The sequence below is a fragment of the Bombus terrestris genome, chromosome 15, assembly GCF_910591885.1.
Source record: "Bombus terrestris chromosome 15, iyBomTerr1.2, whole genome shotgun sequence".
NCBI classification, from domain to species: domain Eukaryota; kingdom Metazoa; phylum Arthropoda; class Insecta; order Hymenoptera; family Apidae; genus Bombus; species Bombus terrestris.
Window position 1 is genome coordinate 2636448 of NC_063283.1, and position 15514 is coordinate 2651961.

Below are 15514 nucleotides of genomic sequence, written 5' to 3' on the forward strand. Positions count from 1 at the left end.
AGCAATTGTAAATACGTATCGAATAATTCCGAGTATACACGAGCATGTCTACCAACCTTTAAAGTCACTATATGCTTCATTCGTGGTTAACAGAAAATATTATCAGATCGGTTAAGGTTATAAGTAACGAAAAACAAATATATATTTCTGAGTTTTTATTAGGAAACACTTATTCATAGGCTGTAAAAGCCTATTTGATGTTGAAGAAAAAATTTACGAACGTAAATCGAAATATTCCTGTATTGGAATAATATGGCTAGAACCAACTTCAGAGGTGTGTCATGTTTGCAACAAACGCGGTGTTCTTTCTTGTAGTGCGTTCAACAATTTTTTAAGTTAATATTTCATAAAGGATGCTCGCGTTAGGACCTAAAAAGGACGGTGGACCCAATACAAAGTTTTTTGAGTCCCAAGAAATTCTTACACAACTCGATGGAGTTAAACAATGGCTTTTGAAAAACTGCAAAAAGGTACATCCAAATGCCCGGCGTCGAAGTATTTGGTCAACTGCTTACTAGTTTATGTGCTGTATTAACAATCTTTTATTTTACTTTTTAATTATTCTATTATTCCACCTATAATTTATTACAATTATATTTTTATTTTCGAATTAATGTAAATAGTAAAAATAATAATAAAGGTTAATATCATATATAGATTAACTATTTGTTATATTTATTTTGTAATAAAATATTGCTTTTATGCACAGAAATGTCATTTTCATAATGTAGCATGTGAATATTTTATTTTATTTTATAAATTATATGTAGAACCACACATAAATGTATATATATATGATATTTATATATATTTAACTTAATTGAATGTTGTGTGTGTATATATATAATGAATATAAATATAATTGTTTGAACATCTTTTGATATTTGCCTTATACCTCTCTCAAATATCTTTTTAGTACGTTCAAACGGATCCTCCTACTAATAAAAGCTTAGCTACATTGATAGTACAATTACTGCAATTTCAAGAAGATAATTTAGGAAAGAATGTTTCAAAACCTCCAATGACAAGACTTCCTGTATGTATTTATTGGTTGATACAATGGAAAGTATCTTTTTTTAAACTAACCAAATCATTTATTAAATTTTCAGATGAAATGTTTCTTAGATTTTAAACCTGGAGGTGGACTATGTCATATTCTTGCTACAGCATATCGTTTTAAGCAAGAACAAGGATGGCGTCGATTTGACTTCCCCGTTGGAAAGGTAAGTATGATATTATAAACATAATTTAACAATTCTTTACACATACAAATAAATGTTGTTTTTTAGTCAGGATCTCGTATGGACAGAACAGTGGAAATGTTAATGGCAGCTGAACGAGCCTTGGTACAAAATCGTTGTATGATTATACCAAGTGTATATGTTAGACCTGATGTAGATAAATCAACTGCTGCGAAAGTAAAAGAAGCAGTTCGTCGACATCAAGGTAGTATTGTTGAAAATGAGGCAGATGCAACGCACATAATTTACCCCCCAGTTGACCCTATGGAAGAAGAGTATGCACGGCCTTGTATGAGACGAGAAAGATCTGTTCTTCTTCATTGGTATTATTTCCCAGATAGTTATGATTCTTGGACTGCATTGGATCTTCCTTGGGATTTTCCAGAAGGTACGCTTACAAATACAAACATGAAATCGATATACAAAGTATCGGCAACGTGGGCGTTAGATTTAGATCAATATAACGAATGGATGAACGAAGAAGACTATGAAATAGATGAAAGTGGTCAAAAAAAAATACATAAATACCGACTTTCGGTAGAAGATTTAATGGCTCAGCCATCTCATCCTCCGCCTTCAGCAAAGAAACCAAAACGGAAACGATCTCCTAGTCCATCACCGAAACCGGGAAAGCGTAAAAGCGCAAGAGGGCCATCAGGTGTCCAGAGTACTTCGTCTTCGTCGTCACTTACGGCTCCAAAAAAATCACGCGGCGGCGGCGAAGAGGAAGATGATCTCACCCAAGGAATGGAAGATCCACCGGCGGAACCTCGGATTGTAGAAGTAGTTGCAACTCCTACAAATCCTCCTGTAACTGGTCAAGGTAACATTCCAACAAGCGGCACTACTTTAGCTACAACAGGCAGTAAAAAACAAGACAACGAGCTTCAACCGCTCAAATCTGGTAATATGGCAGACTTGGACGAACCTATGGAAGGAGATAAGGGAAGTTCTCAAAGTACTCAAGATAGGGAAGAACGAGACGCAAGCAAAGAAAGAGGAGAAGGAAATAAAGGAGACGAACCAGAAGATAATGTTACTGAACAAACACATCATATAGTTGTCCCTAGTTACTCTGCTTGGTTTGATTATAATTCGATTCATACTATAGAAAAGAGAGCTTTATCTGAGTTTTTTAATGGTAAAAATAAATCTAAAACACCGGAAATTTATCTTGCATACAGAAATTTTATGATTGACACGTACAGATTAAATCCTACAGAGTATATTACATCGACAGCTTGTAGACGTAATTTAGCAGGCGATGTTTGTGCAATTATGCGTGTGCATGCATTTTTGGAACAATGGGGACTTATTAACTACCAGGTAGATGCAGAATCAAGACCGACACCTATGGGACCACCTCCGACATCACATTTCCATGTATTATCAGATACTCCATCAGGTTTAGCCCCGGTTAATCCAAATCCTCCTAAGACACCACAGCCTTCTGCTGCGAAGACATTACTTGATTTAGAAAAAAAGTCATCCAACTTGGGAACAGAGGAGAAAGCCTCAGCCGGAGTGATGGCAAATTTTGGATTAAAAATCGATCAATATTCGAGAAAACCAGCAGTTTTGAAAAACAAACAAGCTGCCGGCGCTACTCGCGATTGGACAGAACAAGAAACGCTTTTACTATTAGAAGGACTAGAATTACACAAAGATGATTGGAACAAAGTTTGCGAACATGTGGGTTCAAGAACGCAGGATGAATGTATCTTACATTTCTTACGACTTCCAATAGAAGATCCATATTTAGAAGAAGGTGGACCAGAAGGCTTGGGTCCATTAGCTTACCAACCAGTACCATTTTCTAAAGCTGGCAATCCAGTTATGAGTACTGTAGCATTTTTGGCTTCGGTCGTTGATCCCAGAGTTGCAGCAAGTGCAGCTAAAGCTGCTATGGAAGAATTTGCAGCCATTAAGGACCAAGTACCAGCAGCTTTATTAGATCAACACTTGAGGAATGTTCAAGCTAGTGCTAACTCTGATGGTAATTAATTCTTTTCTTATCACAACAGAGTATTGAATAACTTTGAGTAATATCCTGAAATAATAATTATTTTTCAATTATTTAGGTAAATTTGATCCAGCTGCAGGATTAGCACAATCAGGTATAGCTGGGACAGGTCCACCCGAACCCCCGGACGATACAACACCACCTTCAACTACTGGAAACGTTCCAGCAACAGTGGCCACATCTCCACATTCGGCAACAGCAGCTTCTATGGAAATGAAAAAGGAGGAACAAGAAAAACCTAAAGAATCTGAAATTGAGCAAAGTCAATTAGATATAAGTAAAAAGGAAGATGAACTAAAAGAAACCGAAGAAGATACAAAATCAACTATGGATGCTGAAACTATGGAGGCGAAAGAAAAGAAAGACAAGGTAAATTATTATTTTACGATGTCATCTTTATTAAATATTATTATATTTATGCATTGTCTATTGTCATCTTTTTTCTTTGTTATAGGTGGTGCGAGACGCTCAACTCCAGTCTGCAGCCGCAGCAGCGTTAGCGGCAGCTGCCGTTAAAGCGAAGCATTTGGCAGCTGTAGAAGAACGCAAAATTAAATCTTTAGTAGCGTTGCTTGTTGAGACACAAATGAAAAAATTGGAAATTAAATTACGTCATTTTGAAGAGCTGGAAACTACGATGGAACGAGAACGCGAAGGTCTCGAATATCAACGACAACAACTCATTACAGAAAGACAACAGTTTCATTTAGAACAATTAAAAGCCGCAGAATTCAGAGCTAGGCAACAAGCGCATCAGCGTTTAGCCCAAGAACAGCAACAGCAACAACAAAATCAACACCCTACATGGCAACCTACTGCACAGCAACAACAGCAACAACAGCCACCGAGTCCACAACCACCAGCTCAACAACCACCACCGCACACACCTCCGCAACAGGCATAATTTTTGTGTAAGTTACATATCATATTTATAAATTTTAGTTATTGACCAGCGTAATAGTGTAATATTTTATCGTATGTCGATAGAAAGTATGAACATAGAATTTTCAAGTATAGTATTTTTGCAATATAGAATAATGTTCATTTTATTTCCTCTCTTTTAATATAACTAGATATTTTTATAGACTTTCGTGTCATAAAAATGCTAATTTTTATCGAAATTTACATAATTTAATCGCGTATAAACATATACATAAGATAACGCGATGACAATTACAATTCATTTGTTTTGTAGCCATGTAAGAAAGATATTCGAATAATATTCATAAAAATTCCGTATAATTCAATCTATAAAGCATGATTATGAACCAGTTCTAAAACTAGATCAGTCATAAGTCGCGCACATTCGGCTCCTCCTCGCGGCGGTACTCGAGCGCTTTGCTTCCCTTTACTTGTTTCTGATTCTTCATATAAATCTGGAGCTTCGTTGCTTTCGCACGTACTAATTGGCAAAATATCCAATGCAAGCCCTGCACCGAATCGGCCGCATCGTCGTATTTCTTCGTTTAATCTGTACATGATAAATAAAACAGGAAGATTAGAGGATGCACTAAGAGTAATCGCTTACAAAATTTATCCGTTATCTTTTTCAACTTATGGACATATTGAGCATGATATTACTTACAGTTCCCACATTACAGATGGGTCTATTGGTGGCTGTTTTGGATTAAGCGTATGTAACGAAGACATTAGGTGGAAATGATAATGTTGAAGGAGCTGTGTCATATGCGTTCGTCTAATCTCTCCATTTGCACAGCAATACAACAAATTCGCAAGATCAAGGGCAAGTGAACCAACTCGAGATAGTTGAAAATCAACTAAATAGACATCCTGTAAAGTCCTAGCATTAATCGTAATTTAAGATTTGACCCACTTAAATTGTACTATGCCCGATTTCTATTTCCTAGGTTAATCTAATCGAAATTCAATCAATATTGATATTCATGTTCGAATTATTTCTGCTTCGTAAACGAAGTGAAAAAACTAAGATAAATATTTTTACACTATACTTATGCCTGTGCTTTCTTTTTTCTTGTTTTAATAAATTTTAGTAAGTATAGAAATAGAATTTATAAAAATCCCAACTATATAAATAATGGCAAAACATGATTTAGTTATACCATCAAATATGGTAACTGACTTGACTGAATCTGAATAATTTCTATTTTTATGAAATAGAAATTTTATAAATTACAAGTATTTTTTCTTTAACATTATTAAAATGCTACTTGTACAAGACAATTGGTAAGAAGCGGAAAGAACGTAATATCTAAAAATCTTATAAATTAATGAGTAATAAAATTATACCGAGAAACATTATTTCTTGATTCTTCGATTCCTATATAGTAGAATTATACAACGTACGCGTGTACACACAACACTTTTTGTACATTTTGATACAACAATATATGTAAATAAGATATTAAATATTATCTACATATAATACTTACTTCTTCATCTGGATTAGTCGAATCATCTTTAAATAAAAAATTATTAGTCCAACAATCACCATGACAAAAAACTGTAAGAGGACCTTGCATGGCTGCAATTTCGCTCATGGTACGAAAAAATACATCATCGTTAAGAAATGCTCGTAATTTCTCCATTATCTCGAGTCTCTTGGATTCCATGTGAGGAGGAAAACCATCAGAAACCATTCTAATGGCATTCTTAGCAGCAACATGATAATATTGACGATACCAATCCTCATTTTCTGTTCGAAAAAGGGCTTCTTGTATACCTTGACCTCTATTTGGATCTGTCAGTCTTGCAAATTCTTCCGGCCTTGTACATCCATATATACACATTAATATACACACTTATATAAAGATATAATAATATAACATAATAATAAATAAAGAGGAAAAGACAATATTATTTGACTTGCCTCGTTTCTCTAAGAGTTAGACTGAGCGCATGAAAACCAGCTAAAGCTTTCAACGTTCGTTTCAAATGCTCAAGTTGTAATCCTTTTCTTCTGTCTTCCATTTTAAAGCCTCTTTCTCGTAAATCTTCCATAGCAATAAGATCAATTCGCGCCGCGTATATTTTTGCGACTCCTCCAAAAACTTTTTTACCATTTGTTTGTAATTCATTCAGAGCAGGCCACACATGCGTATAAAATGCTACTTCGTTTTGAAATAGAAGTTCGCTTTTAAAAGCTTCACGATGTTCTCTTGATCGAGGTAATACTTTGTAAATAATCGCACGTTCATAATTGACCCATTCATGATTTTTTATTTGTTTTCGACCTTTTGCTCGAATACGATATAGCATAGATGTATAATTGTCACCTCTTCCTGAACCGAGTTCTTCTTCCAAACTGGTAATTTCCACATCAGGTTCATCCTTTGTTATTAATTCACGCACAGATTCTAACGTAAGACTCACGTGTCCTTCCTCATCCATCACTCTGATACTAAGGATAAAAGTTATAACTTTTAAAAACTGTGAAGAAGAAATCAGAAGAAGAAATTTCGTGTATCTATAAGATTCTTGAATCAATAAATATCGTAACACTTTAGCCTTTGAACGTGGACGAGTGAGTTACGATGTTAAGCAACGATGCAGGAAATAAGTATTTGAGTGACGAGAGAATGGTACCTCCCACTGTCGCATAGCATAATTTATTAATCGTAAGTACCCTAACTAGGGGGGCAAGGACGTTAATACATATCAATCACGCATGTAATTTCTATTCTTTGAATGACAAATTGATTGAAATTCTTACACATATAACACAAATTTAATGAAGAAATTGAGTCAGTTTCATAAATTTTATATAGCTCAATGAAACATTTAGATTTACAATTGCAAGAACAATAATAAAAAAAGAGAGTACGTAATTACATAATTAACATAATTTTTTCATAATTAATTTGATTGTTCGGTATCAGAGGAATTTAATGCTTCCGCCCCAACTAAATTAATCAATTCCTTGCGATAAGCATCCGTTAATTGTGGAAGATTTTGTAATGTTGTAGCCATTTTAATAATATGTGGAAATCCTGAATTTACAGAATACTCGAGAACAAGCTGTAAAGATAAATGCCTTAAAGTTACACTTTAAATTCGAAGAAGCTAAACTAATTCTAACAAACTAACTAACAAGCTAAAGAGATTATAAATATGAATATACATACAAAAGCTCCCAAAATACATTCTTTTGAAATATAACTTTCAAATAATTCATTCACTTGTATTTCGTTCATTGTTGGAAGAAATAAATCTGATTCTTTAGTAATATATGTCAGAACTTCAATACTTTCTACTATATGACCACCATGCAACAATATTGCTACTATACAAGCTGTCTTGGCATTTTCAAGTGGAGTATATGTTCCTGATTTTGTTTCGATCTCTGTCTGTCAATAGCAAATTGTTTATTTTTATTACATGTATTTTTTTGTCACTTAATATTATAAACAAACCAACCTGGATTTCATTCCAACACGTCCAAGCTGCATCCATAAAAAACGTTTTAAAAGGTGAATCAGCAGGCAAAGCATCCATTTCTACTAAAGATAATACTCTAAGTTTCAATGAAAAGTTTGTGAAACATAGAGTACTTATGTCTAACCATAATCTCTGTAGATGTTTCATTTGAATTTTTTCTTTATAATGTTCTAAATGTTTTACGATAGCTTCAAAAATGCGTCTTGGTGGCACAAATATGTTTGGAACAAGTTTTTCGTAAAATTCGAAAAAGTCATCAACTGTACTTGTTGATAATACTAGTGATATATACGAAATGTAATAAGAGTTTTCCTATATAAAAAGCTTTAATATAAAAGGGCACTAAATTGTATCATCTAATATAAATATTTAAATTAAAAAACCATACTATTGAAGCACGTGAAATGAATTTATAATTGTCTCTTATCAGAAGAAGCTTATGAATCATATCACCAGCTTCTCTATCGTAGTAACTATCAGCTAAATACATAGCATGTTTAAAAAATTTATCATCCAGTAGATCTTGAATACTAAAACTTTTATTTCTTATTGAGTGTAGAATATTTACGAAATTAGCATACGCATTTTCATCTGCAAGAGAAGAATATAATTAACTATTGTAAATAAATAAGATTAAAAAAAATACCATTAATAAGCTATAATTACTGTGTTTTTGCGTAAATATCAGTATCATATAATAATACGTTGCTGGTGAAAATTCTATGTTCATTCGTTTGAAGTCCATAAACAAACGTTGTGCAATATCTTCATCATTCTTCAGTTGCGCTACTACAATCACATGAAGGGCAGCATTCAATGTTTTGATATTTGGTTTAATCCTTTTCTTATTTATTGTATCAAGAATATCGAAAAAACGTTCCATTTTCAGTTCATGCTTATAACCAAAAGTTTCTGGAATCAGCGCCAATAAATAATTGCAAGTAGTAATATTTAATAGAATATTTTTCTCTTTGCATTCGTGATACAATATCCAGGCTTCATTTACCTAAGAACATAAATTATAAATGTATTGTATGATAAAAATGTGCAAAAATTCGTTCAAAAATTAAAGTCAGTATACTCTTGAATGTTTTGCTAAACCACATATCATAGTGTTGTAAGCTACTGCTGCTGTTGAAGAATCTTGCATTTTTAAAAATTCAAACAGTTCATTGATTTCTGACATATACCTAAAATATGAAACTATTGAAAATAGTAAAATGTAAGTGTGATTCTCTATTTTCATTATCTTTTTTTACTACTTACTGCCAAGCATATTTATCATAGCTTAGAGTAAACCACTCTTCTAAACGTGAAATATTCTGTGAATTGGTTCCACTGTTATAAAAACACAATAATTCTAAAAGTATTTGTTTTGTATCATTAGAAACATTATGGTCTAACAACTTATAGACATGCAAAGCTTCAGGCACTATACGCCTGTATATGATACGTAGAAGTATTTCTTCTGATACCTGACTTTTGTCAGTATACGTTGAGGGTGGTATAAATGCCTTAAATACAAATTAAAAATTACTTATATTTAAATACACCAAATATAATATATGCATGTTATATCGATACTAAATAAAACATACTTCAATTTCTGGCTCTGAGAGATGTTTTGGAAATAAATCTTTGTGTTCATTATGAATCCATTTTGCAGCTTTTTTGCCTGCCTCATATGATAATGCATAAGCACGGTAGTTTCTTTTCTTCAGTGGAAGTAAATAAGGATCATCATGATATAAATAATTGTTGTTTGTAATAGAATCTTTTGGTATTGTCTGTTCAAGAGCCTTTTAAAAAAGGTACAAATAACAAAGTTGATATATATTTCCCTTGATATATTTTCTACAAAAGTAAATTTTTAGTATATTTACCTCTAAAATATCCGTAGGACCACGTTGTATTCTAACTGGTATTTTAACTTTAGAATTTGATACTGATAATGAAGATTGTAACCTTTTTAACTCAACACATGAAGTCCTGTGAAACAAATAATTTATTGATATTAGGGGGGAAAAATAATATGATGTGTATTATTTAACAAATAATAATATTTTTAAACTTTTTACCAACTTGAATAAATTATGTCAATGTAGTAAACGTTACTAACCTATCTAAAAGATATCTGAGGCGATTCATTATAAATACCTTGTTTAAATACTATTTATAATACAAAATCTTATTATTTAAATATTATATAAAATGTAATTGAAAATCGCAAAAGTTAAGATATGATATATAAATTTGTCTGTGAAATTCCATGTACTGTGTCTTTACTTGAGACTTGTTTCTACTTGAACTAACTTAGACATCTATTTGGTTGCCTATGTGCAGGCTATACTTTGTTTTGTATTTACAAAATTAGATAAATTAAGAATGTTATAAAAGTTTTATCGAAAAATTTTTACAATTTTATAAATTTCTAATTAATTTGAATTCGATAATAGCATTAGATTACATATTACGAAATACTATTTTAATATTCTATCACACCACTGAATTTTGATCTTTTAGTTGCAGTTATATCTTTATGATAAAATAAATCAATTATTTGAATATAAAATTAGAAAAATTTTGAATAAAATAGTAGAACATAAAGGAATATTAAAAAATTTTACTTTTCATAGAAAGTAGATTTTAGAACATTGATTGTGCGCATTTATTTATAGCAATAATTTGTATTTCTAAATTTTTTATACTAAACTGATCAAATAATGATGCAGTTTATAAAACAAATCGAATATTAATTGATATTTAACGAAATAATCGACATTGATTGTTTTGAATGTAAAACATTTCAAAAGTAATCTTTCATGAAAAAGATTTGCAGAACCAATATGAAAAATAGACAAATTTACTATTTGCTATTATTTAAATATTGTTATGCAAAAAGATTGCATAAACAAAATTGTAGATGAATAACAGTATATACATATTTACATTGTGATTAAAATAGTAATGTAAAAAATAAAACAAAATCGATCGTAAAACTGACACTTCAGAAAACATGGAACATTCTAATAGAACATGGAACGTGTAAAGAAAAATTTCCTTAAGAATTATGTTCAACCCTTTCTTATTAAATACTTCGACGCATCATTTTTATCTCTAGTTTTATAAGAACATCATATATACATATATACATATGTATATGTAATAGATGAATATGGCAGCTGCACCGTCGTATCTACAAGATAGAGATTCATTTCTTTCAGCGCATTTATTGTTTAGCATATGAATAGTAAATACACGTATACGTGTACATACATACGTGTGGATGTTGAAGTATACCCTTTGGCATATTACAAAGAATTGAATAAAGTTTATAAGGAAGCCAAAACCAGTCCGCGAAGAGAAGCAGTTCTCTGCCGTGAGAATATGCGTGCGCGTAAACGTGTTAACATGTAATTGTATGTGCATGTACGTATACTATATAGTGCTCACATAGGGAAGAAGCCAGGTGTTTTATTTCAAACCGTGGGACTCTTAAAAGGGGATGCTTACACCACGTCTTCTACTTGAAGAATATGAATGAAAAACAAAATTCGTGTTTCACCGACCAACAAGAAAAACGACATTAGCTCGACTACTTTCATTGTATTTTCTTATTCGATCGAACGTAACTTAACCCCTAGTCCTCTCGTTTTTCTCTTCTTCTCTTTTCAGCTAATTTCCTCTTTTCCTTGTATTTCACTACAGTAAAAAGAATCAAACCGTACTTTAGTTTGAATTTTTAAGCAACAATACATATCATATTGTATTTGTATTACTTCGGAAGATGAACAAAGAAATATCGAACCTATCATTGTCCATCACTTTCTTCTGTTCTATTGTTGGTCGAATCATTCGCGAATTTAACGAATTCGATCGTGAGAAAATGATACTATGAAAAAGAAAAATTGATTCCTTTTCGTCTACAATTACAAATAAATTTTTAGCGATCTTTAACGGAACTAAAGTTAAAATCATCCAATAATTAGTTGTAAGTAATTAGACTTCTAGAAGCTTATGTATATGATTTGAAATTTACTGAACGAAACAATGATATGGGTTAGCAAATATATAGATATGAGTAGAAATTAATAGAATAAAAGTTCTCAACTTATTCATCGATTTTTAATTTTTATTGCAATATACTTTAAAACTAAGAGAAAGAAATTTTTGCGATATTAGGATTAGGATAATAAATTTAAGATAACACGAACTTAATTTTTACAATGTTTTTTATTATTCCATTTCACACATAAATTTTATCTAAGTGTAAAGAATATATACATTTGAGATTTGTAATGTAAAATTTGACATCTGTCACTAAAATTTAATATATTTAGATGTTACATGCTACTTATTTGAATATACCTATACGTAACATAAGGAATTTAGGGCATTTTGTCCTGTCCTTTTTTATTTCTAAATAAAACGAATATCAATATACATAAATAAACAGTATATTTTTATAGTAACAAAAGTATAGTATAGTAACAAAAATTTTGTGTACATTAGCTTTTCGAAGAATGAATAATCTGAAGGATATTTTAGTCCGGTATCGGAAGCGCAACAGATGATAGGTCGAATAGATCTAGCAGGCCGGGACGAGTGCAATTTGATCTAACCTTCAACAAATAATGCCCACATCCCAACCTGTTAGTATCCTCGACGAATTTAGGTAAAATGATTACCATTGTCTTCTTGTTGATCCTTTTTCCATCAATATTTATCGATCGTTGTTTGTTTCTGTCTTCTACGATGAAATATAATGCATTCCGATAGGCCGGGACAAGTGCAATATTGAGAATTATATTATAAAACATTGTCACAAATCTCGGCCTATCTTCTATGCAAAATAACAGATAAATTCTCGTGCCAAGATAAATTACAATAGAACAATGAAATTTATATATACAGCGAGGTTGCGTAAAAAATTATTTATATAAAACATTTGCTTCTATTAGGTTATAAGAACAGTTGTGTAATGATTGGAAACAAAAGCCTTCGTCGAATCTTTGTGTAAACACTTGTGCTCTTGAAAAAACCCCTATCTTATAATCAGGTATTTTCACACAATCTCTTCGATTCGGTCTTCAAATAAGACATTTCCAAATCAAAGAGAACTCTATCCATTTTAATTTATTTATGTTATGAATCATGATAGATCGTGTGCTAGTATTATTTTGTACACGAGTTTGGGTCCACTACAGCTTCGTGCACAAATATTACGTAGAAACTGGGTAAGATTAACATACAAGGTACGCGCCGTATAATTTTAAGTCAAACATTATTCGAACACTTTAATTTAATATTAAGACTTAAATTTAAAGGAGGACCTTATAATTTTCTTGGTTAATCTTCACGCACATACCTACGACGCACATTCGATCAAACGGCTTTCTACAGTTTCGGTAACTACAATTTTCAACAACCCATTTCCTCGATCTTGCCTGTTTTCGAACACGATAATAAAATAGCAGGTAGATAGTGTTTGTAGTTTGCTATTTAGTAACCGTCACAGACATATCGCAACGAGTCATACACATTTTGACAAAAACACGTTGCCGGTGTACACCCTAACCCCCAAATCAAAATAAATAACGTCTTTCGCCGGTTGCCAATATCCCGCGCTACGGTTATCTTCTCTTCCTTACCCCTCGTCACGTCCAATGTTTTGTCCCGTTTCGTCCCGTTTCGTCTTTCAACTAGTTGGAAAGTGCGATGTAAACGTTGTAAAATCAACGTTGAAAACCAAACGATCCGAGCTTATTCGTCCACTGCACGACACAACGTATGTATCACGATTTATTTTAGAACAATACATTGATGATAACTACGATGACAACGGTAATAATAATATTAGCGATTACAACAATAACAAGACGTAAACTACTTCCGTTGAGCTCGTGTTTCTCAAGAAGGAAGCACGAAAGACGTGACAACATCCCACCCAGAGAGTTCTCAACAAACTGCTGCTCGTGACCAGGTGTCTCTTCTCTTTATTCCTTTTGGGTCCCAAGTACATGAAAGCCCCCAGCTATATAGGTACCCCTAAGGGTCGATGGTGGGGGCTTATTCTTATTTAACAGCAACGAAGCAGGAACACCAGCAACAACCAACTTTAAAGCTTCCCTCTTTTTCTTTTTCGTGTCCTTTTCTCGATCTCTTTTTACTCTCCGTCTTTCTCCGTCAGTTTCTACCTTCAATTCTTCCAACTTCCTCCCCTTTTCTTCTCCCATTTGCTATCTCTTTCTCTTTCTCCCTTTCTTTTCCCTTCCGTCACCTTCCTTCTACTTTCTTGTTACCTATCTCTTTCTCCTATTTATTCGAATGGCTTTATTCTTTCTTTCTATCTTACGTTCCTTTCTCGTCCTTCTTGGGCCACTTTGTAGCGCAGATCTATCGTTAAAGCCCGCCAAAATTGTATCAGCTGTCCTGAATTTTGCTCCGCCTGTCAAGTACGTGACGTATACGGACGGTTCTTCTTGTTCTGTCTTTTTGTTAGCTAGGTGTCCTATGGGAAAAAAGGGTCAGCCGAATCTTACAATAGTAAGGCTATTACAATTTGCGCAGTGGCACTTTTTGTGACGTTTTAAAAATATCGTTTCAAAATTATCGTGCATAACTCATACTAAATATGCATAAATACGTAATAGCTTATTTTTAAATAAAAATATATTTTTACCTAGAATAAGTCTTTAGCTTTTCTGTATATTTGTTTTAAGAAACAAAGCTCCGTTGCAGTTTGTACTACGTAGTTGCTGGTACGAATGATTAAACGTGCGAACATATATCATTCAAAACTTGGACAAAGGAACATCAATAGTTAAATATCTTCTTCGATGATAAAATATAATTTTTTCTAGATTATATATGCATCTGATAATTACCTTAACTGCAAAGTTAAATTGTTGCATTTATACTGCATATAACATAGTTATCAATTATAATTCTGATTCCAATACATATAACTTAATTTTTAATAGATTTGGGATAGAATAATTAAATTTTTGACAAGTTGATGAGATCAACTAATTTGACCGTAAACTAAATGAATTGGATTTAACACCTAGTTCTGTCATTTTAGTATACATTCATAAAAACATGTATGTAAACACATAGGATTGAAGTAGCAAAAACAAATTCGAAAATGAAACTGAAATATTTTCCTACGAAGTACGCGATATGTTTAATTGAAAAACAATTTGATGATATAACTGTTTGATCGAGTTGCTGTAAGTTTTCAAGTAAGACATTACCTTAGTGTCATTCTTTGATTTGGCGTTGACACGCGTTGATACGCAAAAGAAGAAAGAAGATTAAAAACAGAGAATGATTGAGAACCACTTGTAGGAGGACAGCTGCCGCAGCGAGCGCATCTGCTGTCGGTTGCGCGGGCACGCGCGCTTACATATCCTTATTCCTATGTTGGTCTATACACTCTATATAGATGTACACGGGTCGAACGCATACGGTACTCCTCTGTTCTCTTTATTTCTACCGTGTTGTTCCATCCTTTTTTCGCTAGTCCTTTCCTTTTCCCTTTCTTTCCTTATTTTTGTCCGAACATTCGCTGCCCCTCTCCTCACCTCCTCTCTCGCTCTTCTCATTCTTTCCTCCTTCCCCTCCTATCTACCTGTGTCCTTCGTTCATTTCAGTTGGTTTCTTTTTTCTCACCCTTCAAACTGCGACATCGCAGCATTCGAATCCCGTTTTCAATATACCTTCTAGCAAATGCGTCTTCTCGTTGTATTAGGGGTTGACGGACCATCGTCTTCCCTTTAATACCGTTCAGAGTAAGGATTTATAATCCATGAAAGAGAGGGTCTACTCGTGT

At 32.8% G+C, this 15514-nt stretch overlaps 3 protein-coding genes across 9 annotated transcripts; 1 reads left to right on the top strand and 2 right to left on the bottom strand.

The window, feature by feature from the left end:
- The first annotated feature begins 96 nt into the window (after nucleotides 1-96).
- LOC100647553 (SWI/SNF complex subunit SMARCC2) lies at nucleotides 97-5780 on the top strand. Of its 2 annotated transcripts, XM_012316780.3 has the most exons (7): nucleotides 97-470; nucleotides 917-1036; nucleotides 1110-1223; nucleotides 1290-3237; nucleotides 3323-3633; nucleotides 3719-4175; nucleotides 4866-5780. In XM_012316780.3, exons 1-6 carry the CDS (start codon nucleotides 354-356, stop codon nucleotides 4166-4168), a joined length of 3060 nt encoding a protein of 1019 aa, XP_012172170.1. In that variant the 5' UTR covers nucleotides 97-353; the 3' UTR covers nucleotides 4169-4175; nucleotides 4866-5780. The 2 variants fall into 2 exon arrangements, with proteins under 2 accessions (XP_012172170.1, XP_048268619.1); XM_048412662.1 differs by lacking the exons at nucleotides 97-470; nucleotides 917-1036 and having other exon boundaries at nucleotides 1294-3237.
- On the bottom strand, nucleotides 4282-6780 carry LOC105666528. Its single transcript, XM_012316779.3, has 4 exons — nucleotides 6113-6780; nucleotides 5676-6009; nucleotides 4850-5055; nucleotides 4282-4735 (listed from the first exon to the last, which is right to left on the bottom strand). Exons 1-4 carry the CDS (start codon nucleotides 6631-6633, stop codon nucleotides 4513-4515), a joined length of 1284 nt encoding a protein of 427 aa, XP_012172169.1. The 5' UTR covers nucleotides 6634-6780; the 3' UTR covers nucleotides 4282-4512.
- Nucleotides 6781-6987: 207 nt separating this feature from the next.
- On the bottom strand, nucleotides 6988-11124 carry LOC100647674 (protein PTCD3 homolog, mitochondrial). 6 transcript variants are annotated; one of them, XM_048412665.1, is made up of 11 exons: nucleotides 10957-11124; nucleotides 10869-10876; nucleotides 9564-9669; nucleotides 9279-9479; nucleotides 8947-9194; nucleotides 8762-8870; nucleotides 8347-8686; nucleotides 8069-8271; nucleotides 7660-7992; nucleotides 7368-7589; nucleotides 6988-7260 (listed from the first exon to the last, which is right to left on the bottom strand). In XM_048412665.1, exons 1-11 carry the CDS (start codon nucleotides 11107-11109, stop codon nucleotides 7099-7101), a joined length of 2085 nt encoding a protein of 694 aa, XP_048268622.1. In that variant the 5' UTR covers nucleotides 11110-11124; the 3' UTR covers nucleotides 6988-7098. The 6 variants fall into 6 exon arrangements, with proteins under 6 accessions (XP_048268622.1, XP_048268621.1, XP_048268625.1 ...); XM_048412664.1 differs by having other exon boundaries at nucleotides 10833-10876; XM_048412668.1 differs by having other exon boundaries at nucleotides 10961-11005.
- Between the last annotated feature and the right edge of the window lie 4390 nt (nucleotides 11125-15514).

Coding starts and splice junctions, on each gene's coding strand:
- LOC100647553 (XM_012316780.3), top strand. CDS start 354: ATGCTCGCGTTAGGACCTAAAAAGGACGGTGGACCCAATACAAAGTTT. Junction 1,224..1,289: donor TTGACTTCCCCGTTGGAAAG/GTAAGTATGATA, acceptor GTTGTTTTTTAG/TCAGGATCTCGTATGGACAG. Junction 3,634..3,718: donor CGAAAGAAAAGAAAGACAAG/GTAAATTATTAT, acceptor TCTTTGTTATAG/GTGGTGCGAGACGCTCAACT.
- LOC105666528 (XM_012316779.3), bottom strand. CDS start 6,633: ATGGATGAGGAAGGACACGTGAGTCTTACGTTAGAATCTGTGCGTGAA. Junction 5,056..5,675: donor CGACTAATCCAGATGAAGAA/GTAAGTATTATA, acceptor AGGACTTTACAG/GATGTCTATTTAGTTGATTT. Junction 4,736..4,849: donor CCATCTGTAATGTGGGAACT/GTAAGTAATATC, acceptor TATCATGTACAG/ATTAAACGAAGAAATACGAC.
- LOC100647674 (XM_048412664.1), bottom strand. CDS start 11,109: ATGCACATACAATTACATGTTAACACGTTTACGCGCACGCATATTCTC. Junction 7,993..8,068: donor TCATTTCACGTGCTTCAATA/GTATGGTTTTTT, acceptor CTTTTTATATAG/GAAAACTCTTATTACATTTC. Junction 7,590..7,659: donor CGTGTTGGAATGAAATCCAG/GTTGGTTTGTTT, acceptor TGCTATTGACAG/ACAGAGATCGAAACAAAATC.